Raw genomic sequence first — 27,216 nt, forward strand, 5'->3', positions numbered from 1 at the left:
TCCCTCCCTCACCTCCTCGCCGGCAGGTCGCCGGCACTCCTTCAGCTCCCCGCAAACCCCGCGCTGGATTTCCGCCTCTCCAGAGGAAAGGCGGCGGCGGCGGTACCGGCCTCTCCCACGGGAGGGCCGGGCGGCGGGGCCCGCCGTTGCCGCGGGGAGAAACCGTCCCGAGGGGGACCCTGAGCCTTCAGGTGTGGCGGCGCTGCTGGGGGGAGGGAGGTGGGGGTGCGTGCGTGTGTGTTCTGGGGAGCAAACACCCAGCGGCCGCCGGAAAGGGGGTGGGCAGCCCCGTCTGCACCTGACGCTGACCCGCGGGCGGAGCTCCCGGTCTGCACGTCGCTAGCGCGGCACTCCGCGTCGCCTTCCCGCGACCCCGGTGCAGGGGGTCGGGAGGGTCCCCGGCCTCACCCGCCCGTCCCGGTGCAGCAGCACCAGGCGCCAGCTCGGGCTTTACCTCCGACAGCGCCCGGCGGAGCGACGCGCGTGTGCGCCAGCGCCCCCAGCGGCGGCAGGGCAAGGCGGGCCGGGGCTGCCGCGCCGTTCGCTTCGCCGCGCCGCGCCGCGCCCCGTCCCCGCCCGCCGGCGCGGAACTCCCGGTCCTCTCTACCCGTACCGTCCCTCGGGCCGGCCGGGCTCCCGGCGCCCCTTCCGCGCCTCGCGTGACGCAGTTCCTGCCTGCCTACCCGCCCGGTGCGCCCCGGGCTCCGCCGGCGGTTGGGAGCGTAACGGCGAGGCGCGCGCCGGCGGCGGGCGGGAGGCGCGCGCGTTGGCCCTCCCTCAGTCCCCTCCCTGCCGCGGTTGCCTGAGGAGCGGGTCGGTGGGGAGGAACCGGTGGCTGCCGCCTCCCTTGGTCTCTCCGGGTACTGCCCGCTGCTGGGTTGCTGTGAGTCGGCTGCAGCGGCGGCCTCCCCCGGTTCCTTGAGGGAGCAGGTGTCCGTTCCTCCCCGGCAGAGCTGAAAACGGTCGGCAGGGCCGCTTTCCCGCGTCGTGCGGGGTGGGCTGGGCGGGCGGCCCCGGGGCCCGGCTCGCTTTCTCGGCGCCTCTGTTTGCGTGGGGTTTGTCGCTTCCCCCTCCGCGGTCCGGAGTGGGACAAAACCCCATCGTGTTCTTGTTACGAGCGCGTACTTCGGGCGTTGCACGCCTGGCTGTCGCCGCTGTGGGTCATCTGTCCCAGCCCACGCGTTTATTTCAATCCCAGGAAAGAAGGGGGAAGCTTGAAATACTTTGGGTTAGTTTTGTTTCGGGGTATGCGTAATCGTCTGGCGGCTTTGTGTTTCCTGAGGGAAACTTGGAGAAGAGTTCTGTCTTTCCACGCTGTACTTTTGTTCTCAAGGTAAAAATAAGATAGTTAGCCTGGAGATTTAAAGGCTGAATGTAACTGAAGGTGAGGCACAAATTAAAATTAGAATCATAGAATCGTATGCATGACCCTTAAATAGGTGCAACAAGAATGTGAATGGTTTTGTGAAGGTAAAATAATAGTTTGCAATCTTTTTGGAGTTTGCCTAGAGTTTTCTTATTCTCTAAAGATCAAATATGGACTCTGAAGCTGAGATAAAGAAGCAAGTCAACCCCTTCTACTGCAATGTAAGTATTCCTTACTGAACAATTATAACTAATACAAAATGACTTTGGTAGAATGAAGTAGGACTAAACCAAGTGTGAACGTCTTTTTTCTCTTGAGCAAAATTGGTAAGTAGCACTGGAGTTGAACTTATTTTGCTGTCTGTGTCATGTTTGACTTGGATGTGTGTCAGGAGCCAACTTACTAAAGTGAATAATTTTAATAATATTATGTTTCTAGATAAAGATATTCTTTTAAAGATTAAACTGCAGCTCCTGTTTAGGAAAAAAAATCCTAATTTATCTGGTTCTTAGGTTTACTGCTGTTGTTTTTAAGCATCTTGGTTTTTTTTAGAGGAGGATCAAATATTTGGACTGCCTTTGTTCGTTTGCATGAATTTAAACCTAATCTGCTCCTGTTCTGAACCAGCCCAGGCATAAATCAGCTGTGACTGGCAAACTTCATGTGTGCATGAGTGAGGCAGGCCCCAAACTGATGAGAGTAAGTGTGTCAGTCTGGATGCAGTGCTGAGGACAACTGGCTCATCTTAGGCAGGTGAACTGGCTTGTTACAATTACGCTTTGCCTCTGGTTCAGGCTTGGTTAATAGTTTGTGAGGAAGATCTTGGATCTGTCTTTATTAGCCACATAAAAATATGCCATGAGATAGCTGCAGGGTTCTGGAGACATCTGAGTTTTTTAGGGGATGTGGCAATTCCTTTTCATTACACTGTATTTGAGTGATCTTGGAGCCTCGTAAAGAAGCTGCTTTAGTTTGTCTTTGGAGGAATAGTACTTTTGTAGAACTTACCTATACTGACATTTCAATAGCAGATTTGTTTTGTTTTTTTTTATATCAGTGGTATTTTTTCTGTTGGTTTGTGTGCAATGCTAGAAATTTCTTCTCTTTAACCTAGATTTGCAAAATCTGGTGTGCTTCTGCATTAAACTTGCAGACTCACTTCCTTGGATTCAAACACAAGACGGTAAGATCAGTTTTTGAATGCACTTTTAATCAGATTTTACAGATTTATTTAGCAATAGAATATAGGTTTGAAATCTGATTTTTAATGTTATGGTAAAAAGTGCAGTTGCAGATATTTAGCTAGAGTTTTTGCTGTACTATTTTGTTTACTGCAATAAAGTAGGACTTATTCCTATTAGAAAGTGTTGATACAACTTTCTGTCTCGTATTCTGGATTAGTAAAGACAATACATGAGAATACATGGCTGTTAATAAATGCAGAATGGAATTATTTAAACCGTAGACAATCTAGGAAAAAAGGTGTATGTCTCTTTCAAGTTTCATGTAATTATCTATTCACCTGAGCTAATCTGTGGTGGTGTTGTTAATCTAACTTATTTTATAAATAATAAGATGTTTGCATTGTTATTTTTTTGAATCTTAAGTGTCTGTCTTTCTTCCTTGTTGGCTGATGACTGGGTAACTTAGGTTGAAGAAGCATTGAAAGCTCACGGCATCGGTAAGTGCAAGATTTTTTACTTCCTACTCTGTTCTACCCATGCACCTTTCTCCCCATTCCAATGTAATTATTTATGAAACAAACAAGAAAAAGACTGTATCAGTACTTGTGCTTTAAGACCTGTCTTGTATTTTTTAATGATATAATTGTCTAATTCTACAGAAATCAATCAATAATATGAGCAAGTGGTGTGCCAAGTTTATTAAAAAGCACTGTCTACAATACTACAAATCACCTACATTAAAGTTTTGAGAAACCTTACAGAACTTAAGACCTTGGAGACCTTCAAGATTTAAAATACATTTTAAAAAACTATGCTTCTTAAAGCATGTATAAATACTTTTTTCCGTATATACTTTATATTTGTTTTTTAAAGGAGCTTATTAAAAATATCTTAATTAGCTGAAGCAAAGTATTTCTAATAAGTTTCATATGTCATTAAACCTTCCCGAGGCCTTTATGAACTGGTCTAGTTCCAGAAGGAATGAAGGTCTAACTATGTTCATAATTGTTTTTCTACTTCCATTTCATGATGCACCAAAATGTATTTACAGGTTTCTACAGTGCACTGCTCCTAGAATTAGTTTGAAAGTTGTGGCTGAGGTTATACATAGTCATTGCACCTGCCCAATCTTGGAATCTTGTATGGACTGTAAAGGAAATTTAAGTGATTAAATATTTAGTAGCTGGATGCTGCTGAAATGGATGCCCTGAAATTATTGGATGCTCTGAAATGTTTAGAGGTGAACTGGCATTCATTACGTGTTTTTATTTCTTCTTTTTAAATTTTTTTTTTTTTTATTTTTTAAAGTATTGGTTGGCCTCTAAAAAACTTGATGAGTTCTAGTGACCAGAATATGATTCATGTTTATTGCAGTCTTTGTAGGTTTATCTTCATAACACTTTATTTCTTTTATTTTACTCTTCTGATCTTTTCATGAAGATCATTTCAGAAGGTTGGTGGTAATGCAGCTGGTATTAAGCAATATCTAATTGGCAGGAATGAGCTGGCAGCTTCATCAGTTGTCAACATAACATAGTTTGTAACTTAAATACTCAAGAAGAGTTTTCATTAAGATTATCTCTGTGTAATCAAAGCTTATGTGACTCTTTCTAATGCAGTAGTATAGGTTGAAGCCTTCTGACTCCCACCTTCTATATAGGGTTTATCGTAAGCCTTACGCTCAACTTAGCAATATCTGATGTTTTAGTAAGAGAATACTTGCAACAGGAGAGTAGTAGGGTTGAGAAGCATTTAAGACACTAAAAAATTCAGATTTGCCCTTAGCTGGTGGTGTTTCAGACACTGCTAGTCATGTGTTTCTTTACTTCCATGTAGCAAAATGCTGAGCTTTCTGAATTTCTGAAATTCTGTCCTTGTTGTTTTCTTACAGTGACTGCATTAGGCCCCTACTCAAGGAATAGCAAATTACTTCCTTTGCTTGCTTGGCATTCTACTCCCAAACACACGGAATCTCATCCCATATGGATGTCTGTCTCTTTCCAGGTTCCTTAAAGACAGATAATGTTAGCTGGTCATCTCTGTCTTAGCTTTCTTAAGGTCCTGCAGCCCCAGCTGTATCGCATGCCATATGTGGATAGAAAAAAAATATTTGACTGGGAAGTGGGTAACTGCAGATCTTTTGAAAAAGACAGCAGGGTCAGGGGCTGAGTCAAGTGCCCTGGAAGGTCGCATGGGGGCTGGCAGTTTAAGCACCTGAAGTTCAGTGGATTTAAACTGAATTTCTCTGACGTATTGGATTGAAGTAGCCCTGAAATCTATGAAATGAAGCGTTGTTTGCTATAGAATAAAAGATATTTGCACTGTAGTGTATCAGTCAGGCTTTTCCCTTGTTGCAAGTTGTCTCCTCTATAAACTAAACTACAGCCATAATTACTTACAATTTTGTGATGTGTGTTTGAACCCATTTTGTATGCGAACTAGTGGCTTGATTGGTCTTCCTCTCTGCCTGCTTTGTTGAATTGCCTGACATTAAATAAATTTGTTATTGTTTGGTGTAAATGCTTTTTGTAAAAAAAACCCCAAAAAACTCATAGCATATTAAAAACTAAATACAGCTTGTTTTTTCTCATGTCAACCAAACATCAAAGAGTTCTCTTTAAAAAAAAAGAAATCTGTTTTCATACCAAATTTGTTCATGTACTTACAGTTTTATTTCCATTTCTGGTTTGTTTTTTATTTAGTTAAAACAGCAAGTGGCTCAGAGGAGCAAGTGAAAACACCTGGAAAACTTCCTGATTATGGTAAGAATGTTTAATGAAAAAAAAAAAAAAAGCTACAATTGATGTCTAGACCTTAGCTGGTCATTGCGACTGCATTTCTGTTCATTGTATTTTCCATCTGCAATAATATTTTGTAATAATACTTAAAACTATATTTGCAAACAAAATGCTGTAAAAAGAGTGAAAATAGGATTGGGGTGGATAATGTTTCTCAAGAGCTGACTTAATTTGTGATATAGGGCCATGTATAAGCAGGGATTAACTTGTATGTGAAATTCTCAGCATATTTTTTCTAGGCCAAAGGTTAAACTCAGGAGTTCATTTCATTTTGGTGGGTTTTTGTGATGTGACTTGAGACCATGAAGACTGAGAGATGGATGATGTGGGATTATATAAAATTGATTTTATCTTGCAGTGCAAACTGAGCCAGAGAGGTTTCACGGACAGACCTTGGAAGAACAGCTTAACACATGTAAAGATTCAGAACCTGCACTTGGTGAGGGCTTTTATACTGTAATTGTTGGCTTCTATGATGTTTACCTTTAAAGAGTATTCATTAACTTTTAAAAATGTAACATTAGGTTATGTGTAATAAAATCTTACTATGTTTGCATTGAGTACCCATTAGTATGATATGAAAGTGACTGATCTTAGTGACAAAATCATTGAATTTGGCCTGGAATAGTTTTGATTAGGGTAGATACCACATGTTTAGAATATTCTCTAGAAACAATCAAAGGTGATATCATAGACATGAACTTGGACTTAAACAATCATTACTATTCTTTGCCATTTAAGTGCCCATCCTGTGGAGGGAAGTGGACAGGAAAAATAACTACAGGGGCATATATTAAAATACATTCCCTTCTAAATAGTAACAAAAGAATTGTTGCTATTATTTTTTTAGATTATTTTTTAAAAAATGTCAAGTCTTAGGTGGTAAACATAAGACATGTTAAAAAAAATTCAATTTTGTACCTTTGATATTGAGGAAGTCTAGACACACAAAAGACCGATGGTTCTAAAAATCTTGATTCATATGTTTGGCATGCAGTAGTAACTATTTCCTTTAATGTTTCTTTTGTAACTAGCACTGATATAAGGGATTATCCTGATTAGCCAGGGATATAAAAAGCAACAAGAAAAGCTTCTATAGGTATGTAGGGGACAAAAGAAAGTCTAAGGAGAATGTAGGCCCCCCCGGAAGGAAACCAGTGTCCTGGTTACCCAGGACGTGGAGAAGGCTGAGGTACTCAATGATTTTTGCCTCAGTCTTCACCGATAAGGACTCTTGTCTCACCACCCAAGCTGTGGAAGGCACAAGCAGGGACTGCGAGGATGAGAACCACCCACTACTTGAAGAGCAGGTTCGGGAACATCTGAGGAACTGAGGTGCACAAGTCCATGGGACCTGATGAGATCCATCCGCGGGTCCTGAGGGACCTGGCAGATGAAGTTGCCAAGCCACTGGCCATCATATTTGAGAAATAGTGGTGGTCTGGTGAAGTCCCCGATGACTGGAAGAAAGGGAACATAACCTCCATTTTTAAAAAGGGGAACAAGGAGTACCCGGGCAACTACAAGCCGGTCAGCCTCACCTCTGTGCCTGGCAAGGTCATGGAGCAGATTCTCCTGGAAACCATGCTAAGGCGCATGGGGAGCAAGGAGGTGGTTGGTGACAGCCAACATGGCTTCACCAAGGGCAGATCGTGCCTGACCAATTTGGTGGCCTTCTATGACGGGGTGACAGCATCGGTGGACAAGGGATGAGCAACGGATATCATCTACCTGGACTTGTGCAAAGTTTTTGACACTGTCCCGCACAACATCCTTCTCTCTAAACTAGAGAGGCATGGATGTAGATGGACGGACCACTCAGTGGATAAGGAGTTGGCTGGATGGCCGCACTCAGAGAGTGGTTGTCAATGGCTCGATGTCCAAGTGGAGACTGGTCACGAGTGGCGTCCCTCAGGGGTCCATGTTGGGCCTGGCCCTGTTCAACATCTTTGTTGGTGACATGGACAGTGGGATAGAGTGCACCCTCAGCAAATTCACTGACACCAAGCTGTGCGGTGCCGTCGACATGCTGGAAGGTAGGGATGCCATCCAGAGGGACCTGAACAGGCTGGAGAGGTGGGCCCATGCCAATATCATGAAGTTCAACCAGGCCAAGTGCAAGGTCCTGCACCTGGGTCATGGCAATCCCAGGCACAAATACAGGCTGGGAGGAGAATGGATCGAGAGCAGCCCTGAGGAGGACTTGGGAGTGCTGGTGGACGAGAAGCTCAACATAAGCCAGCAGTGCGCCCTTGTGGCCCAGAAGGCCAACCGCATCTTGGGCTGCATCAAGGGGAGTGTGGCCAGCAGGTGGAGGGAGGTGATTCTGCCCCCTCTACTCTGCCCTGGTGAGACCCCACCTGGAGTACTGTGTCCAGTTCTGGAGCCCCCAGCATAAGAAGCACATGGACCAGTTGGAGAAGGTCCAGAGGAGGGCCACGAAGATGATAAGAGGGCTGGAGCACCTCTCCTATGAGGACAGGCTGAGAGAATTGGGGCTGTTCAGCCTGGAGAAGAGGAGGCTCCAGGGAGACCTGATAGCAGTCTTCCAGTACCTCAAGGGGGCCTACAAGAAAGATGGGGAGAGGCTGTTCAGCAGGGCATGTTGTGATAGGACAAGGAGTAATGGTTTTAAAATAGAAGGAAGTAGATTTAGATTGGATATTAAGAAAAAATTTTTTACAATGCAAGTTGTAGAACACTGGGACAGGTTGCCCAGCGAGGTGGTGGATCCCCATCCCTGGAAACGTTCAAGGCCAGGTTGGATGAGGCTCTGAGCAACCTGATTGAGTGGAAGATGTCCCTGCTGCTTGCAGGGCGTTTGGACTAGATGACCTTTGAAGGTCCCTTCCAACCCTAACCATTCTATGATTACTTGTTTCAGCAAACGTCAAATTTCCTAACTTTTTTTTTTAATTAATACAGGACTTAATTATATAGTTGAATACCGATCAAAAGACAATTTCCCTTTTCTCTATGAATGTCAGCTGTGCCACTGTAAAACAGGATTGAGTAACATGTTCATGCACGTTTGTGGTTCCAAGCATAGACTGGCATACCTGGTAAGTTTTTAGAGTAAAGTGTTTGGGGTTTGGTTTTTTTTTTTTTTGGGTTTTTTTTTTTTATTGTAGTAATTTAAGTAGAGAATTTGCTAGTTATATTATGATTTTAAAAAAGTGTTACATAAGCTTTTGTGAAAATATGTGTGTTTGTATTGCAACTGTGCAACCTGTGATAAATGGATTTAAAATTCTTCTCATCAATAAGGTCTATCTATGCCTGTCCATTGCTGACATAGAGTTTTTAGTTTATTCTGTTTTGGTTGACCTGTAAGGCCAATCATGAAATCTACAGCTAAAATTGATTAGAAGTAGGTTTTGACTAAATTTTGTATTATCTTAAAGAACTGAATCAATGAAGAAATTGTTTGATCTTTCAGATACTTTAGATTTAAAGGAATGTAATTATACATGAACATAATATATATTGGATAGAGGCTTTTAACTTGGAATCATGAAAAAAAAAGTTTTATCCCAAGTTTCGTGGTTGGACAAGCTATGTAAGTTCTGTGCCTGTTTTATGTAAATTTACAAAGCTCTTAAACGTTTGTGGGCCGACATGAACCTTCAATACATTATCTTTTTCAGTATGTTTAGAGAAATGAGGTTGTCCAGTCTTTGACTGTTGACTTGAATATATTTGTTTAGGATGAGCTTTAAGGAAACTGAGAATGCAATATTCTGGAAAATATTTTTATACTTTCCATTAAATATCTGCTCAAAGTTGGTGCTGCTATATCCCACGTATCTTAAAGTCATAGAAAGTTGAGCATAAAGCATTCTGAGGCAGTTTTAGAGCTAATGTTGTTATCCTGCGATGTCCTTCGTAAGCATCATGTTGTTTCTGGTCATTAATTCAGATGTATATGCTGAGTTTTGATGTTTTCAGCTCTTGTATTTCTTGTTTACTTTGAACTGTTTCCTGCGATTCTGAATCTTATGCTTGTTAGCTGCATCTCTGCTATATTCTTAAATACTATAAAATATAACAATTCCACAAAGATAATTTTTAAGTCATGCACCTGGGGTGGATTAACCCCAGGCAATAGGAAAGGCAGGAGACTAAAAGGCTGGAATTTGCTCTGCTGGAAAGGAGCTGGGGGTCCTGGTGGATAACAAGCTGAAGATTAGTAGTGTACCTTGGCATCAGTGAGGGCTAACAAAGCTGAGCTGTGCTAACAAGGGTATAGCCAGTAAATCAAAGGAAGTGATTATTCCCCTATTCTTGATACTTGTTAGGCCATATCTAGACTATTGTGTCCAGTTTTGTGCTACTGCAGGGAAAAAAGCTATTGATGAAATTGAGCAAATCCAGTGGAGAGCTGCCAAGATGGACAGGGGACTGAAGCACTTGCGCTGTGAGGAGAGGCTAAGGTAATTGGGCTTGTTCAAGCTGGAGAAGAAAAAATGTCAGGGGTATCTAATAGTAGCTCTCCAGTACCTCAGGGGAGGTTATTAAGAAGACAGAATCAGGCCCTTTATGGAAATGCTTGGCTGGAACATACATTCAAACAGGGGAGTTTCCTACTTGACATAAGGGCAGTCAAGCATTGGAGCAGGTTTTCCAGAGAGATGGGGGGATCTCTATATTCAGAGGTTTTTAAGACCGAAGTGGACAAAGCCCTGTGCAACCCATTCAGTGTTCGCTGTCAACCCTATTTTTAGCAAATTTGGCTTCAGGCCCTTAAATTATTCTGTGATTTTATATATAATCATTTTAATAAGTTCTGCTATGTATGTGTAAAGGTTGATTCATCTCCCATGATTATTAGCTGTGCTAGATCTGGAAAGAGTTGTGTAGGATAAAGTGTGACTTCAGGATTTGCGTTTCCTTATTTTCTAGAAACAACATTATCCTGAGATAGCAGAATCTGATGAAGTAAAAGGTAAAGGCTCCGAACTGAACAGAAAAGTTAGGCAAGTTGCATTAACAATTGAGAAAAAGGAAGGAAGAAAACAAATAAAGGTACATTTCTTTAAGAATTCTGGAAGTTTTATATTTTTTAAAGAAACAAAGAAAGTAATTTCTGTTATGGTGGGCAGATCTGCTTTGGTTGGTAGGAAAATCTTGCTTTTTGAACCTTTATTACAAGTGCTTTTTGTTGTCTTAATTATTCTTCCGGATTTATTCTGAACACAATTTCCCATTGGTCACTCCTGTCATAAGTATTTATCTTGTTTGGAATAATACTCATGCTACCTAAGTCTAGAGAAATATGACTCAAGTGCACAAATAACACAAAATATCTATATTAATATTTAATCACTTCACAGATCTTTGTGTGTGTGTGTGTAAAATAACTTGTTTTGTTGTTGCTACAAAACAACCTCTATGACTTTTCAGAATTAGTTTCTGCTTTGTTAGCACCTAGTGGCAACTCTTGGAGCAGCCAGGTAAAAATTCTGGTAGTACAGATGGACGTGTGGGAATTTGTGGGTGAATATGAGGTTCTCAGCAATGCCATGGGATCACAGGAACACCATAAGCTTAAATTCTTGGGGAGCTGCCCCCCTTAGAAGAATATTCTTATGAAGATACCTTCATATTGTTTTCTGTTGATGTTTACACCACAATAGTATTTAGAAATGTTTACCACCTTTACCTGGGCAGGATATTGGCAGAGTTTCTTCTTGAGGTGTACCTTACCACTCTGATTTATGACAAGCATACTCTGATGCTTAGTGCTTTTTATGGCATACATGAAACTTGTTTTCTCCACCAATTTCAACGTCTGTCAACATCCCGCTTGTTAAGCGGTGTTTCTTGTCAAGATCTACTTGTAATGTGCATATGCTATGCCTCATTTCAAAGTGGAGTTCACAGGGTTACTGTGTTTAAGCTTGCTGTGTCCTGCTTCTCTGAAAAAAAGACCCATGTTTCTTTCTGTGCAATACTATCATAGCTAGGCTGAAGGATGAGAGCCTGTATTGATCCTACTCTTTTTTGATTAAAAAAAAAAAAGTATGGGAATATTGGAAGATCAAGTCTTTCTTCTAGAATGAATGCTCTAGAAGGGAGAGATTTCAGATCATCAAATTCAGTCTATCTGCATATCCTTCATTTTTAACCTCCGCTTAAAAAGAAAAACAAAATTGATTATTGGTAACAACTTTCCCTTTTGACCTACTTAATTCGAATTTCTTCTTGACTCAAGACTGTATATTTTACTGGATATCTATGTTCATGGATACAGAAATAATTAATTCCATCTATATTTTGTAGCCTGTTTTGTTTTTCTAGGAAGTTTCACTACATCCATAGCAAATCCATCCTTGATTTAAGGAACTTTTAAATAGAGTGTGCATAACCTGGCTTAATTTTACTACTATATTTTCTGAAACCAGCTATTTGATTTCCTTTTATCTACAAAATAACTAACATAAATGGATTTTGTTTTTAGGTTGTTACAGATGCTCCGATAATGAGGAGGAGATGGCAAGAATGTAAGTGTGCTCAGTGGAATGTAAATTGTACATTTCTAATTTGAGTAAACTCCATTTGGTCTAAATCAGCTTGATTTAAGGGAAAATTGAAAGATTTGGTCAGTAACTGTAGCATGTGCTTATGTTCTAAGCTGCATTTTGTATGGTTTGTATTGCAAATTTGATGGATGAACAAGTTCTTCCATGGGCAACAGAGGTAGAGAGACCTGCTTCATATGGCTTGGTTCTCTCTCCCTCTTTTCATTCCAGTCCCCCTTGCTTCCCAGGATCGTTTACCTATGATTTCTTTTTATCTAATAACTGCTGTGGTCTCTGCAGTGCCAACAACTCATGAGCACGTTGGTGAACTGGGCAAAAGGAGCAGGTTGGAGCTCCATATATGTATTTAATTTGCAGTCCAGAAAGCAGACAGAATGCTTAAAGCGCAGCTATAGCTCTTATCTGTGGCAGAAAACTTTCTGGTTTACTAGCCATTGATACGCACAAAATTGTAGGAATGTGGTATCTGTGAGACTTCTCCACTCAGTTTAATCTTTCAAAACTTATTGGAGTACTGTGTCATCTAGCTGGACAGACAGTACAATTGCATGCCACTTCAGGAAATAGCTGAAAATTGCTATGAAACCCTCATTCTCAGACCTGTATGAAAAATAAAGATTTTAATTAAAACTAATGGACTTAATTTTAATGTATTTTAGTATGTAAATAGTGTCTTAAAATAGCTCAGTAGAAGTAATGAGAAGATTATTTCTATACTGGTCTACATTAGCAGTGTCATACTCTGAAGAGGAAAGATAGCCATTTTGAACCTAGGAAAGTGTTTTGAAATAAGCTGAATCCTATTCAGATTACGTTTCTTGACTACAACCTATTGGTTAATAGGTCTAATTTTGCACATGGCTATGTGTCATTCTACTATATTTATAATATTTACATCTTAAGAAATTTGTGTATGTAATTATAACCAGGGTATGAAATATTTAAAACTTTTATATTAATTTGTAGTTCATATTTAATACACTGTCACAGAATGCTTATAAAATTATTCTTGGCATTTGTAACTAATAGTGCACTGAAACAGAGCTAGTTGAAATTAAAGTGCAGTTTTAGAACTCTCCTCTATCAATATAATGTTGCTGTGCTACATTTCAAGCATGTTTGTTTAGATCCTAATGCATATGACAGCCCTTCAAAAGCTAAAGTTCAGCATGTGGATATGTCACCTAGTAATGAAGAAAACACAGATTGTAAAAATAAGGATAGAAAAATGTCAGAGCCTATTCAAGGTGAGAGAAAAATTATTTTTAAATTTTTTTTTTTTTAACTTTTACTAATGTTTGAATTACTGATTTTATATGTGCCTGTTTATAGCTTCTATAGTTATATTCTGCTATAGAAGGTGAATTTGCACAGTGTGTCGATGGGTTTAGGATCTGTGTCAGAGGAAAGAATAATCCCAGTGTTTGCGAAGAAAACCATCCCAGTGTCACTGGACACTTTAGAACAGGAACAAGACAAGATTCATACTTAGAAATTTTTACTACGTGTATTTTTGGAGGAAGGGCCAGAGAATTTTTTGGGGCATATAAACTGTTCTTTGTGTTAGACAAAAAAAGTGGAAACAGCTGCATGCCAGACTGTTTGCTTAGAGCACAAGAAGAATACAAAAGAAATAGACTGGATCGATTTATTTATTTATTTATTTTCTTGAATGACATCTAAAATATTTGACTAACACTTATTTTCTTGAAAACAAAACCAGAATTAAATATAAAAATCAGTGAACACCATGTAACTGAAGAAACATCAGAAGTTGCTGCTTGGTTGTAGACAATGTCAAAGGTGAGATTAGGGTTCTGTCTAAATGCATTATAATTATTCTCATTCAGGATATTTCTGATCAGAAATACAAACTTGTGCTTCATGGCTGAACCAAATCTTTGACTGAGGTTGTTTTTATTTTATTTCTTCACAAGGTATCTTACTTACATCTTCAGGTTTTATTGATGTTATCTTTAAAAAAGAAATCTAACCAAAGAATACTTTTAAATTAAAATATTGGAAAATCATTACTAAATATACTGGTTTTATTGTTTTAGATGAAAAGAATGTTCAAGAGGAGCAGGAAAAAAGTCAGAAAGAACAAGCAAAACCAGATGAGAAGGTTGAACCTAGTAAGGCTATTGAAAGCAGCAAAGGCAACAAGACTGAAGAAGGCAGCAAAGGCAACAACTCAGAAAAGTAAAAACAAACAAACAAACAAACAAAGTCCACCACCCCCAGAACCCTTTAAATTTGCTCAAAGGAAAATATTGTAGATGATAACTGTCTACATTGGATTTGCATAGAGTGTGTGAGGAAGAAAGGCATGCTATAATGGTAAAATTCTTGTGTTCTGAAATCGTGCTCACCTGTAAACTTCTCTCAGCAACAGAAAACCTGGTATATGTAAAGTGGCCTCAGATTTTGCTCTAGATGCAACTAGTTTTTATGTTTAACTGTGTTATCCTTAAGGCGCAATCCTCGTGTATTACAAGTTCAAAAAGAATGTTCCCTTCTGGTTTAAAAATCCTCTGCTATGGGTTCATGTCAGATAATTAGGGTGGTATATGAACTGATTTTAGAAGGAAAAGATAATCAGTAAACAGCTGTAACAATTTGAGTTCATCTTTAAAAAGATTTCATGGAGGAACAATAAGAAGTATTGTGTGTGGTTCTAGAATGGTGAAACTGTGCTTGCTGTTTGTAAACATCTTTATTAATAACACTATTGTGAGTTCAGTTTGAACTATCAGCCTTTGTGTGAGGGGGATATCTCCAACATCAACCATCTTTGTGCAACACCAGGAACCTCAGGGAAGTATTCCATAAGGGACAGACACACATCAACCCAAACATAAGACTTTTGTTGCAACAATTAGGTCTTTGGTTTTGCTCTAATTACATTCTCTTGGAATGTTTCTTAGCTTTAAACCAGTAGTATCTCTCAGACACAGAGCTAACACCTTTTGCTTGTTTACTGTTACCCAGTAAAAGGAGAAATTTTCTTTTTCCTGAAATATCTTTTTGTGGGACTTTTGCCTCTCTATGGGGCAACCATTAAGGAAAAGGATTAATTGAAACCTAATTCAAGTCCAGGTTTATGAATCTTTGTGTTCATTTGCCTGGCTTTCAAATAACTGTAACAGTTCTTAACCTGGAGAGTGAACTAGTTTGTGAAAACATCAAAAATAGGAAATTAATAAAAGCTAAGATATCCACATCTGGAAATGCTGCTGTCTATTTCTACCTGACGCTGACCCTCACTGTGCAGACCCATACTTGAAATTTTAAGAACAGCATCTTTTGGAAAAATCAGTTAATGTTCTTTTAATCCAATTGTTCAGATAGATCCTGGGTAACTACGAGCAGCCAGGTGTTTCAGTGAGAGACTGATTTGGAAGTTAGTTACTAAATTAGGACTTCAGCTTGCTTCTTTACTGTTTATTTTTGTGAGACTTCTCAGTGATGTTAACTCAATATATTGTTTCCTAAAAGGAATAAGATGAGATTCTCATTGTCAGCAAGCAGTCAAATAATGCTTCCATTTAAAGATTCTGCAATATCAGTCTGAGAATTTCTGTTACTCCTAATTTCTTTGTAGTGAAGTTCTGCACAGACAGCCATCCGAAGATGTAAATTATTTTATTTTATTTTTAGTTCATTAAAGTATCAAAGTACATAAAGTATCAAGTATCAAAAATAGTATCATCTGCTTTTACTACAATTTTGATGCCTAAGAAAGACTTCAAGAAAGAGGAGAGCTTAGGCTTGGCAGTCTCATGGTGAAGAAACCCTTCATAAATATTTTTTACGATGATATCTGGGACCACTGGGATTTCTGCAAGGAAATAATACGTGACCTTGCAGAGTATGTCAGAACTACTGTAGTAGTAGTGTGTCAGGAATTTAAACTGACTATCAGTTATTGACTGGCTACACATTTTTGATAGATCAACTAATTGTGTACTGTTTTGTTTCTTTATTTATTCTATCTTAAGGTGTGAGACCAATAAACAGTTGCAGGAAGAAAACAAGAAAGTTGAGGTGAATATATTTCCATTAATGGGTTGCTCCAGTTTACAAATAGTTGGGGGAATAGTTAATATGTTATTGGCAATGGTGTTTGCTTTTGCTTATTCAAATTAATAATATTGCTAATGAATTGGCTACAAGTTACTAAGCAAAACTATTAAGAACAAGTTTTTTTTCCTACTTTGTCATGAGAACACACGTACGTGTTTCATACAAGTACACAGAATCTAGGACAACCGTAATAATAATTATTGTTTAATTTTACTTATAATTACTGCACATAATAGACCTCTGGCCTTTTTTTTAATATTAAACAGCAAGAATTTACAGCAAATCTTGAAGAATTCACTAGTCAAGAAGAATTATTGGGTTATTTGGTGAGTGTTAACCCTTACCTTACAATGTAATTTTTGAACAAAAAAATAAAATCACAGAATTACTAAGCTTAACATGTAGCAAGTAACATGAAGCCAAAATGCTGGCATTCTACTAATCTAACAACATATTTTCACAGAAGATAGGATTCAGAATAAAATTAATATAACTGAATTTATAATATATCTATTCATTCTAAAATGTCTGTACTGGGTTTTTGCCAAAGTACTGGTTTCCTCTGACAATCAGAAGAGTGACTTGTTGAAAATCAATGCATTTTTCTCAACTGTAGCTTAACTCTGCTCCTGAGCCACGTGCTTAAGTAAAATGATATTTTAATTTTTTTTCCTTTCATTTATAATTGGTCTATCATTTTCAAAAAAAGTAAGGAATTTGAAAAGATATAATTCAATAATGGAAGGAAGCAGAATGAAGAAAAATGTAAGATATGCAGAAAGGAAAGAAGGAATTTTTAAGAAATAAAACACAAGTTTGGTACTTAAACAAACAAACAAAAAACCCCCAAAAATATAAACTAAAAAAAAATCTACCTATTCCCTTTGTAAAGAAAGTTGCAGAACATTTGAGTTCTGTTCAGTTGTTGAAAATATGTATTATGTACACATTCATAGCAGAGATACAATCAGTAAGAGTGGAAAACTAGCAGTTGCCAGTTGTATTAACAACACTTGTGGTCTTGCATACAGAAATGGTGATTTTATTAAAAGCATCAGTGACAAACTGTATGAAAGTCTTTACTGATAGTTGCTGTGATTCAGCTGTTGTACAGTAATTTAAGCAGTTTTGACTATTATAAAATCTTTTCTGCCTTTTTAAATAGGGAATTATTAGGTGAAAAGATCACACCTTGCTAATAAAGCTTGAATTTGATTTGAGGCACCCTCTTGCTCAGTATGATTGTCCTCCAAGAACAAAAAAAAAGACCGTTGGGGATATGACTGGAACAATGTTATGTTTCAGAAAGTTTGAAAATTGTTTAATATTAGCATCTACAGTAATTTTTTTTTTTTTTAAAGCTACATTGTGTGTTTCTATTGTTGTTGGATTCAAAAGGTTTCTTATGTAGTGGAAAGTAATTTTACAAGCATTTTTTTTGGACTTGCTGTTCATATCATGGTATAATTCCAGTTGGTCGATAACTGTCCATACTGTATACTTTTTTTTTTAATTGTGAAAATCAGTATGCTCAGTTTTATCATTAAAGTAATTCTATTATTGCCTGGTAGCAGAGATATCCTTGCCCAAGTTTAATATTCTTTTTCTACCAAGTTTTTGACAAAATCTTCTTCAAATATAACTTAAGCAAACCACGAGAGATAAATACGAGTAGTGTTAAAAATATAATCCCTGTTATGCTGTCACATGTGAACTTAATGCTAGTTTTTTATTACTTTTTTCAGTTGTCTGGAATGTTTAAAGGTGTTTGTTTCTAATTGAGAAGACTTTTGAATTGTTAGGACAGATCTGCAGTTCTGTTACACTGTGCCCACTGGAAGTGTTTTCAGCAGAACTTCATTAGCGTAGACAAGAGGATGATGGTGCAGGTATCACCCTCTGTGAGGGCTGTTGGCACTAGAACTTGCTTCCCTACTAGAGCTTCAGAGTTTCAGAGACTACTTTTTCCTTAGGCTTTTTGGAAAGAAGGAGGTTAGTATTAGGTAAAGCAGCATATATTTTTAAATTCAGTAGTGTTCTGGCTTTTTGGTACTTCCTAGAGAAATAGGTTATGACTATATTGCCTCAGGGAAGTTGTACACATTCATTTGTATGCAGGTATCTTAAGAAGAGATCAAAATACTTAAGGAAAGGCATTTTCCTGTATGTATTTCCAGGCATATTCTTAGGTTGTTCCTTTTCAAAGGATTGTACCGAGTAGCTGCAGCTTCCTTCTGTTAGGATCCTTTTCCAGTCCACGTCCCCACCCCAATTTATGAGATTAAAAGTAAAAACTGTATTTGCTTTGTAACTTCAGCCATGCCTGACAGAAGGATAGAGACATAAAAAATGATGTTCCTGCAGGTTTTGTTTATACATAGTGATACTTTAATCTTTCAGGGGGAAAATTTTTATATTGTGTCTTGTTTTGTTTTGGTTTTTTTCCTAGCAAACTTTTGAGATACTGAATGAAGATGATGCTTCATTTATCCTAAAAGTTACACAGACTCTTACAGATGCACTGGTGGAATATCGTCAGCAGGCTGCATCAAACAAAGTAATGTGTATTTTGTTTTGGTTTTGTTCTACAAAACTGTAGATTCCTGTGATTATGCATTTTTATTACTACAGACAGTTTAATTAAACAAAATTGCAGTGGAGACTGTATTGTAAGTTTTTGCCCATTAAATACTTGAATTTTTGTAGTGATGATAGGATAAATGTATACCTCTTCTGTTGAGGAGTTTTAAAACTTTCTGTTCAATCATGCTTGCTTTTTTTTTTTTTTTTTTTTTTAACACAAGCTAAAATTAATCTTGCTTCTAAGATGTAAGGAATAGCAAGGAAAATAGTTTGGGGGTTTTTCTGCTATTTTTGCCCCTTTTCAATTCTAACTCAAGCTTTTCTCATCTCTCCTGACCTCCCTGACACTCTTGTCCTGTACGCCATTTCCATTCCTAGCCTTCACTTCTTTATTCACCATGTAATCAAGCATTATTGACATCAATTTTCTTTCCTAGACAACTCCTGGTTCTACTCTTTGGACTGTTCCCTTTGAGGTTTCTTTCTTCCTTTACCATTAGAAACCCGGTTTTCTGCCTCTCTGTGTAGGCATAGTACAGAGATGTTTTGAGTACTTCTTTGAGGGTGCTGTGGTTACCACTTGGGTTCCCTATACCTCCAGTTTACATTCCACCATGTCATAATCTCCACAGTTTCCATGCTTGGAATGACATCTTGTTCGTTCCCCCGTTGTCAACAGGGATGGCAAGAACTTTCCTCTTGTTGATCATACATTCAACATCTTTGCCATAGGAAATATTCCTTATCCCCCTACAGCATTTCTTGCAGAACTCTGTGTTGAACAGACTTCTCATTTATCACAACAGCTACTCCTACTGCTGCAGCTACTTTTTTATTTAAAGGGTGACCTTAAGTGGAAAATGCCTTATGAGGGTAAGTACCAGCCAACAAGCTAGAGAGAATCGCAGAGGTGACACTTCAAGAAAAAAAAGTTTTGTTTTGTTTTTTTTTTCTTTTGTCTTCAAAAGCCTTTTTTAATTCAGGACTTTATAATAAAGTTTATCTTTGTTTCACATATTTTGTCTTCCCTCTATTTCTTGCTTTTGGCCTCAGAGGCAGTACTTCTTCATGATAAATTCCATGCCTATAGTTCTCATTAATTATTTACTGCTTTTTACTTCCTCATTAAGCTTACTTTCACCTTATTCCTATTGTTTTTTTCCATACAGGATTTTGTTGTTTTACTCGTATGGAAAAGAGGGCAAAGTCTGATGTGCTACAAAACAATCAAGTTCAAACTGAAGTAACTTCTAACCTAGTAGTTGTAGAAAAATAAAATATTTTCCCACATTAAGGTGGGATCTTTCAACTGGTAATTTTTTAACTAAATCTTTTATTCTGAGTGTAAAATGCTTCCTTTTTAGACCTGGCAGGTTGAGAATTAGGCTTTATAACTATCTCTTCTTGACCTAATGAAGTGCTTTTTCAGATGTAGAGAGATACGATGTGCGGTGTATACAAACACAGAAGTACCAGCTGCATGACTTTCAAAAAAATACTTGAATTTTCAGATTTGTTAGCAGAAATACTGGTCTTTTATTTGGTTTGTGATCATTAAAAATGTAGTAGTTGATCATTTCAAGAGGTTGCCTTGACGAAATTCTGAACACAACTTTTTTCAAACTTGTAGGACCTCTTAGATACTGGATGTAATGGAGAAGCAGCATTGGAATATTCCACAGAACAGTCTGACCTGACTTCAGCAGATATTAGTGACTCTGATACTGGTAATGTTAGCTTTGTAATCTTGAATATGCTTTAATCTTAACACTGAAACTTGCATAAATTTTAGTAAGCCTTTTTTTTTTCCCCTGCTTCTCTAAAAGCAGAGCTTAAGAGCAGAATAAAGCCAGAGTCAAGTAGCATAAATTAATAGTTTCAGGTGGTTTTTTCCCCATCCTCTACAAATGTTAGAAAGGGCAGGCTATTCAAAAACATTCATCCTACCTAACTGTAGGATCTGGGGAGAAACTGAATTAGTATCGACTCTGACTTTCCTCTGTCCAGAGGCAACTGTTTCTAAGGAGGCTTTCAAAGTTTAACTCTGGGTTGGTTTGTTTCTTTGTTTTCTTTTCCCCATTTCTTTCCCTTCTTGGGGGAGAAGAGGCTTAGTGCAGGTCTAGTCCAATCAAAATGTTAATGGAATCAAAATTATGTTGTATAGGATGGATAGTTCTGTTTAATACCCGAATATTGCAGCTACTTGTCCTCAGTACTTCTAATAAATTTTTTCAAAGAATCTTGGATTTCTTTGAGGTAATTTCCTTCTTGATAGAAACAAATAGTTAATTTTTTCAAGCACAGGAAGCACAATCATATGCTTGGAGAGGCAAAATACCCAGAATACTACTGAAGCTATTTTGTATGATTTTTTTTTTTTTTTTTTTTTTAATTGTGAAGTGTCGGGTTTTTTTCTAGGAAGTTTAGCTTTTGGAAACCTCAATTAATACAATACTAGTAACAAAAATTGCAGTGACTTACAATATATGAGACTTGGAACTTCTAGATCCTTTTTGTAGACATAATCCAAATAGCTTTCAGTCACCTCCCCACCCTTGTTTCTCCAGGATTTTCTGTAAATGGAAAGCATTCCTGACTTTTAGTTGTATGAAAATGTAGCAAAGTCAGATGTGAACCTTACCAGCAATGCTGCTGTACCAGACTAGAAATGCTTCTTATGAAAAGCCCTATTTAGAGAAATAAGTAATGAAGACTCTTCAGAATCTTCTCTTACTAGAAAAGTATTTCTCTTCTTTAAGACTACTCAAGCAGCCGATCAGCTAAGCAGTCTTTATCAGTAAATGAAGATGAACCCCAAAACTTTTCAACTGCCTCTTCGGAAACAGCATATGAGAACAACATCACTACTGAATTTTTGAACAGTGTAAGAAATATGGATGTTGAGGAAGTTGCTGCTACTCTACACAAAATAGCAGCAGCAAATCCATCTTTCAGAGGTAATTCACATATATACATGCATATGCAAACACATGTGTAAAAATATATGTAACACAATTTTTTTAGCTCTGTGAAATATTAAGGACTATATGGGTCAAAGAACTTTGAGGTATTAAGGAGGGCTGAAAAGCCTTTTTTCCCGCCCTTTAACTTTTGCAGGATCCAGTTTAGGAATGGTAATTCAAAATGACTGCCTTCCCACGAAGGTGTTAATAATTGCTGAATTTCTTTTTAAATTCTTTTCTCATTTGTGCATAGTAACATTTATGTGGTGAGAGACAGTAAACTAAAATCAAGCATACTGTTATTAGAAAAAAAGCAGAATCTTTTGTCTGTGATGTAACTGGTGAAACACTGGTTTTGGGAATGGCAACAGCAAATAAATTTTTACTTACTGATTCCTGAAAGAACTGGACTTGCACAGTAACCTAGAAATAATAATGAATCAGATACAAGTTTCTAATACGTTTCAGCTACTAAACCTTCCCATGTTTCCAGTCAAGTGCTGCCCTTTCTTCAGAAGCTTCCTGTGTACGTTTCTAAGGTTCTCAGAGTGTGTCTAGGATCATTAGGGTAAAAAAAAAGAACACTGAACATGGGTACACTGTAGAGGAGCTTATGAAATTCTTTGCCTGAGTACTCACTGTGGAAGAAACGGGAGAGACTGCAATCTGTGCCATAACCTCTCCTTGGGCATGTGTGTGCACACAACTCAGCTGAGTATCTTTTTGGAATGGAAGTTCTGGAACAAATTGACAACATATAACAACTTGCTACATTCATGGTTTTAACTCTTCCATGAGTATCACCTGGTCCTAGGGACGTCCAGAACAAAATGGTTAAGTTACTGATAGTAGTGATTTCTCCCATAAAGCTTCCTTTGGAACCTAAACATTTGTGGGTGGCAGATGTGGTTGTTTTATGTATATTTATCTTTTTTTTTTTTTTTTTTTAAGGTTTTGCTGTGTGTTTAACACAGCTGCTTGCTCACTTCTGTCCACTACCCACAGCTGGACAGGGAAAGAGAATAGGAAGAGCAAAAGTGAGAAAACTCATGGGTCATTATCATTTGGCTGGCCAGTCTCTGAGCAACAGCCAGCTTGGAAGCCAACCCCAACCCCTTGCTTCCCCAGTTTTTATTGCTAAGCAGGATGTATGAATATCCTTTTGGCTGGTTTGGGTCAGCTTTATCCTAGCTGTGTCTCCTACCAATCTTTTTCTCATCCCTAGCCTACTCACTGTCAGGGTGCAGAGTGGGAAAGAGAGAAAGCCTTGACACTGTACAGGCACCCTTCAGGAGCAGCCAAAACACTGGTGTGTTATCAACAATGTTTTGGCCACAAATCTAAAACAGCACTGCACAGGCTGCTATGAATAAAGTTAATTCCATCCCAGCCAAAACCAGTATAGGGTTCCACATGAGCCTTGAATCTGCCAGCTTCTACTGGAGAGGTGAACAGAAACTGTTCAGAAAAACAAGGTAGGAATTAGTGAACACCTGGAAAAATATGATCTGCTTAAAGCAGTTAGGGGGTAATGAATATGGCTTTTGTGATAAGAAATCCTTCCTTACGGGCTTCCTGGAGTTGTTTGAAAGAGGTCAGCAAAGGAGTCAGATAAAGGTGATCCAGTTCATATAGTCTGTTTGGGATTCCAAGAAGCTTTTAATAGATACCCTAATCAGAGGCTTTTAAGGGAACTAAGTGGCTGTGGGAAAAGAGGGAAATCCTTGCATTGTTTAAATAATTAACAGAGAGCAAATGGGCAATTACTTTTTACAATGAAAAGAAGTTCCAATAGAGAACTGTGTGCCAGTGTTTGACTGTTGCTGTTTAATATCCTCACAAATTACCTGGAAAAAGGGATAAGTAACTGCATGACAAAATTTTGTGATATGAGTATTCAAAACAGTTAAAGTGCTGGTTGACTACCAGATTTCAAAAGTCTCCTCATCAGATCAGTGGAAACCCCAACTTATCAGTCAGAAGAATACATTGAATACAATGAATTAAGGAAAGAATGGAAAGCAAGATGGGAGGTCATCATTTTGTTGTTGCATAAACTCATGCTTTTCCTGTATCTGGCATAGGGCACATATTTCTGCTTCCCTTGTTTCAGATAAAGGACTTTATTGCTGCAAAAGTTTTAGAGAAGGCAACAATATATGGGAGTATCTTCCATATAAGAAGCAACAGAAAGCTAGGACTCTCTTTTGCCTGGAAAAGAGATGACTGAGACATTATGATAGAGATTTGTAAAAACATGAGTGGATGGAGATGACAGGCAGGATTCTGTTATTTCCTATTGCTTTTGATCCATAAACTTGTAGTAGTGAGGGAATCCAACTTCAAAATGGACAGAGATGGTTCTTTATGCAGTAGGTGAATGATCTACGGAAGTCCTTGCAGAAGGGTGCTGTGGATACATAAATATTACATGTCCTTGTCTTCACTGTCTGAGCCAGACTGGACAAGTGTTTGGAAGTGGGATGCATTGATGGCTAGTGAAAAGTCTGCTGTATCAGACTTGAAAGTTTCCTGAGCTGAAGGTAATCTGAGATTGGGAGAATATAATGTTCTCACGTCCTACCAAGCATCAGGCATGCTTGCCCTGCTCTTACTCTTCTGTTAGCATTTGGTTATGGCCACTGAATGGTTTTTATTACCACTTAGGCTGTCTGTGTGTTTCTTTTACTCCTCTCCCCCTACTAAAGTCATTGGATATTAGTTTAATCAAAGTAACATGGCCGCCTTGCTTGTGTTCAGAAGAGGACACTTTGACTTATTGTTACAGTGGTAAAATCAAGCACTTCTAATCATGCTTTCTTGATTATTGTTGTCATTTAACCCTAGCTGGCAACTGGGGCCCCAGACAGACACTCATTCCATCCACCCCCTGTGGGATGGGGGAGAGAATGAGAAGGGTAAAAGTGAGAAAACTCATGGGTTGAGATAAAGACAGTTTAAGAGGTGAAGCAAAAGCCATGTGTGCAAGCAAAGCAAAACAAGGAATTAATTCACTGCTTCCCATCGGCAGGCAGGTGTTCAGCCATCTCCAGGAAAGCAGAGCTCCATCATGCGTGACAGTTACTTCAGAAGACAAATGCCATCACTCCAAACATCCCCCCTTTCCTCCTTCTTCCCCCAGCTTTATATGCTGAGCATGACATCATATGGTATGGTACAGCATGACACCATTTGGTCAGTTGGGGTCAGCTGTCCCAGCTGTGTCCCCTCCCAACTTCTTGTGCACCCCCAGCCCACTTGCTGGTGGGGTGGTGTGAGAGGCAGGAGAGGCCTTGACTCTGTGCAAGCGCTGCTCAGCAATAACAAAAACATCCCTGTGTTATCAACACTGTTTTCAGCACAAATCCAAACCACAGCCCCATACTAGCGACTATGAAGAAAAGGAATTCTGTCCCAGACAAAACCAGCACATTTATCAGCTGCAGATCTTTGAAAGTTGGAGACAGAGTAGAGGGGCAAGACAGACCCTTTAACCAGTACAGCTGTTCATAGCATACAGCTGTAGTTTCCACGCACATTCTGATTGTTAACAGTTATGGCATTTTTCATTTAATAAGAAAAGATCCAAACTCAATGTCAGCATCTAAATGTTTCAGTATATCTTGTGCTTTTAAATATAATTTATCATCAAACCACTTATTTTCTGGTTTTGTTTGTTTGCTTTTAAGGAATTGATATTCCGAATGTTATAAGGATCTTGACTGAAAGTGGAACTCTGAGAAGATCAAGCAATGGCAGCACACAGTGACATGGTAGTTAATAGAGTTACTATAGCAATGTTTACTTTCTGTAAGTTTGAGGTGGTTGTTTTACTTCATATGAACTCAATGTAGCTGATTTTGCTATGTTCAAATTTTGTACAGTGTTATTTTAATTAAATTAATAACTTGTGTTTGGGATTCTTGTTATTTATTTCTCCATATAGCTGAAATTTCTGTATTTGTTGAACAGTTGTAATTTTTCATGTTCTTTCTTTTTATGTTAAAATATACATTTAAAACAAGTAACTGTTGTTTTTCTCAATATCATTAAATGCCATATGTTGTTAGCCTGGTCTTTTCTTCTTGTTGGTTCTTTTACAAAGAGTTATCAACAGAATGAACTACTGCAGTCAGCAGTACAAATTCAGCCTGCAACAAATACTCGGAAGTTATTCCCCATGGCTGCTGGGCCTGACTCAAAAGCTTTTATAATCAAAAATCCCCTCCCATGTAAGGATTATGAATAAGTATCCACATATTTTTTTAAATAAAGTTTAAAAATAATAATGAAAAGTCAGTGCTGTCAGTCTAGTTCTGAGCTGAGAAGTGCCTGGATTATAGCCAATTTAGGGAGCCTAGATAATTGGAAGCTTTAGCAAAGTCAACAGGGGCTGGCGATGCTTGCGCATTCAGGGGTAAGTCCCAAGAGATCCAACCAGACTATGGTTAAGAGGCACCGATGTGGTAATGAAAGTATTTTTTGTCTTCTCTTATCCCACCAATATGGGAATGAAATGAAAGCTGGCTTATGCTGCCCTTCAATTCAGGCTCTTTTAATGTGAACTTTTTTCCAACTACAGTAGGAGTGGTTTTCATGGAAAGTAAAGGTCTCTGTGCTAATGACTACTACTTTTGTAGGATGACGAAAAATGTTTTGGATGGTTACAAATGAGTGTGCTTGGGAAAAAAAAAACTTAAAAATTAAATTGTGTAATTAAAATTTTCTTCCTGCTTGTGATGTTGGGTAGCATTCAGTGGTTCTAATTAAAGCTCTTCAGCTTTGCAGCCAAATGCTGGCATCATATAGACATGCTGGGGCCAGATGGTAAACGAACCTTTTAATGTTAACTTACATTTTTTTTGGAGATCCGGATGGAATTGAGAATCCTCATCCTGATGGTTTCACATCTTCATATCATGGAATGCAAGATGCCATAAAAATAAGGTAACAAAGAAAGTAGCAACAAAATTGGTTAGTTTTTTCTATGAACTGACACAGGAATGAAAACAGTCCAATGACAATTAAAGAAATTAAAACACAAAACACTGCTTTAAAGAAATTGTGAAGAATTTGTAGAATGCCTCTAAATATCTTCTTGTCAGAAGCAGAGATGGAACCAGAGCTCTTACAGCTTGTGTACTCTCTAATAGGGACAATGTTAATGCCTGCTTAATCAAGATGAACTTGATCAGTAAAAACATCTTTTAGTTGATACAAAATTCTGAAATCTGTTCCTGTAATACAGAAAATAAAAATATAAACATCCTTTCATTTATTTGTTTTCTGTTTTTTTTTTTTCCAAAGTGCAGAACATTCTGTTAGTCAAAATAGTAAAATCGGAATGTTCAGGTGTTGTAAATGGCCATCTCTGGGACAGCTTCTTTTTTCTCTTACTGTGGGATACTTCCTAGTGGAAATAAAGTTAAAATTAAGTTGAAATTACTTAGATTTGAGTGGGTTTTTTTCCCTTGGGTGCAGGAGGAGCATGCTGAAAATGAAAAGACCTCTGAATCTATAGCATACTGATATAAAATGTTTCGAATGGTATGCTGCAGAGCTCAGCTCAAAGACAGCTGAGAAAACTGAACTGCACAAAAATCATAAAGTGTATGCTTCTGGAAATGCTTTCTGAGAACAGTCTATTCAGTTATACAATTATTTTCCCCATAAAACTTTTTTTTTTTTTTTCTG

General features: G+C 38.4%; 1 protein-coding gene across 5 annotated transcripts; it reads left to right on the top strand.

Annotated features, from left to right (window-relative positions):
• Nucleotides 1–8: 8 nt before the first annotated feature.
• On the top strand, nucleotides 9–25,589 carry LOC147601735 (uncharacterized). 5 transcript variants are annotated; one of them, XM_086740498.1, is made up of 18 exons: nucleotides 9–191; nucleotides 1,501–1,587; nucleotides 2,481–2,549; nucleotides 3,017–3,047; nucleotides 5,253–5,312; nucleotides 5,707–5,787; nucleotides 8,274–8,410; nucleotides 10,251–10,373; nucleotides 11,809–11,851; nucleotides 13,018–13,137; nucleotides 13,951–14,092; nucleotides 15,892–15,937; nucleotides 16,243–16,302; nucleotides 18,426–18,533; nucleotides 20,190–20,286; nucleotides 21,319–21,516; nucleotides 22,474–22,559; nucleotides 22,748–23,735. In XM_086740498.1, exons 2-18 carry the CDS (start codon nucleotides 1,537–1,539, stop codon nucleotides 22,889–22,891), a joined length of 1,596 nt encoding a protein of 531 aa, XP_086596624.1. In that variant the 5' UTR covers nucleotides 9–191; nucleotides 1,501–1,536; the 3' UTR covers nucleotides 22,892–23,735. The 5 variants fall into 5 exon arrangements, with proteins under 5 accessions (XP_086596624.1, XP_086596623.1, XP_086596628.1 ...); XM_086740497.1 differs by lacking the exon at nucleotides 9–191 and adding an exon at nucleotides 599–883; XM_086740502.1 differs by lacking the exons at nucleotides 9–191; nucleotides 22,474–22,559; nucleotides 22,748–23,735 and adding exons at nucleotides 610–883; nucleotides 25,212–25,589.
• Nucleotides 25,590–27,216: the final 1,627 nt, after the last annotated feature.

The sequence above is a fragment of the Chlamydotis macqueenii genome, chromosome 2 (assembly GCF_036417535.1).
Source record: "Chlamydotis macqueenii isolate bChlMac1 chromosome 2, bChlMac1.mat, whole genome shotgun sequence".
Classification (NCBI taxonomy): Eukaryota; Metazoa; Chordata; class Aves; order Otidiformes; family Otididae; genus Chlamydotis; species Chlamydotis macqueenii.

Coding starts and splice junctions, on each gene's coding strand:
- LOC147601735 (XM_086740498.1), top strand. CDS start 1,537: ATGGACTCTGAAGCTGAGATAAAGAAGCAAGTCAACCCCTTCTACTGC. Junction 5,313..5,706: donor TGGAAAACTTCCTGATTATG/GTAAGAATGTTT, acceptor TTTATCTTGCAG/TGCAAACTGAGCCAGAGAGG. Junction 16,303..18,425: donor AAGAATTATTGGGTTATTTG/GTGAGTGTTAAC, acceptor TTTTTTTCCTAG/CAAACTTTTGAGATACTGAA.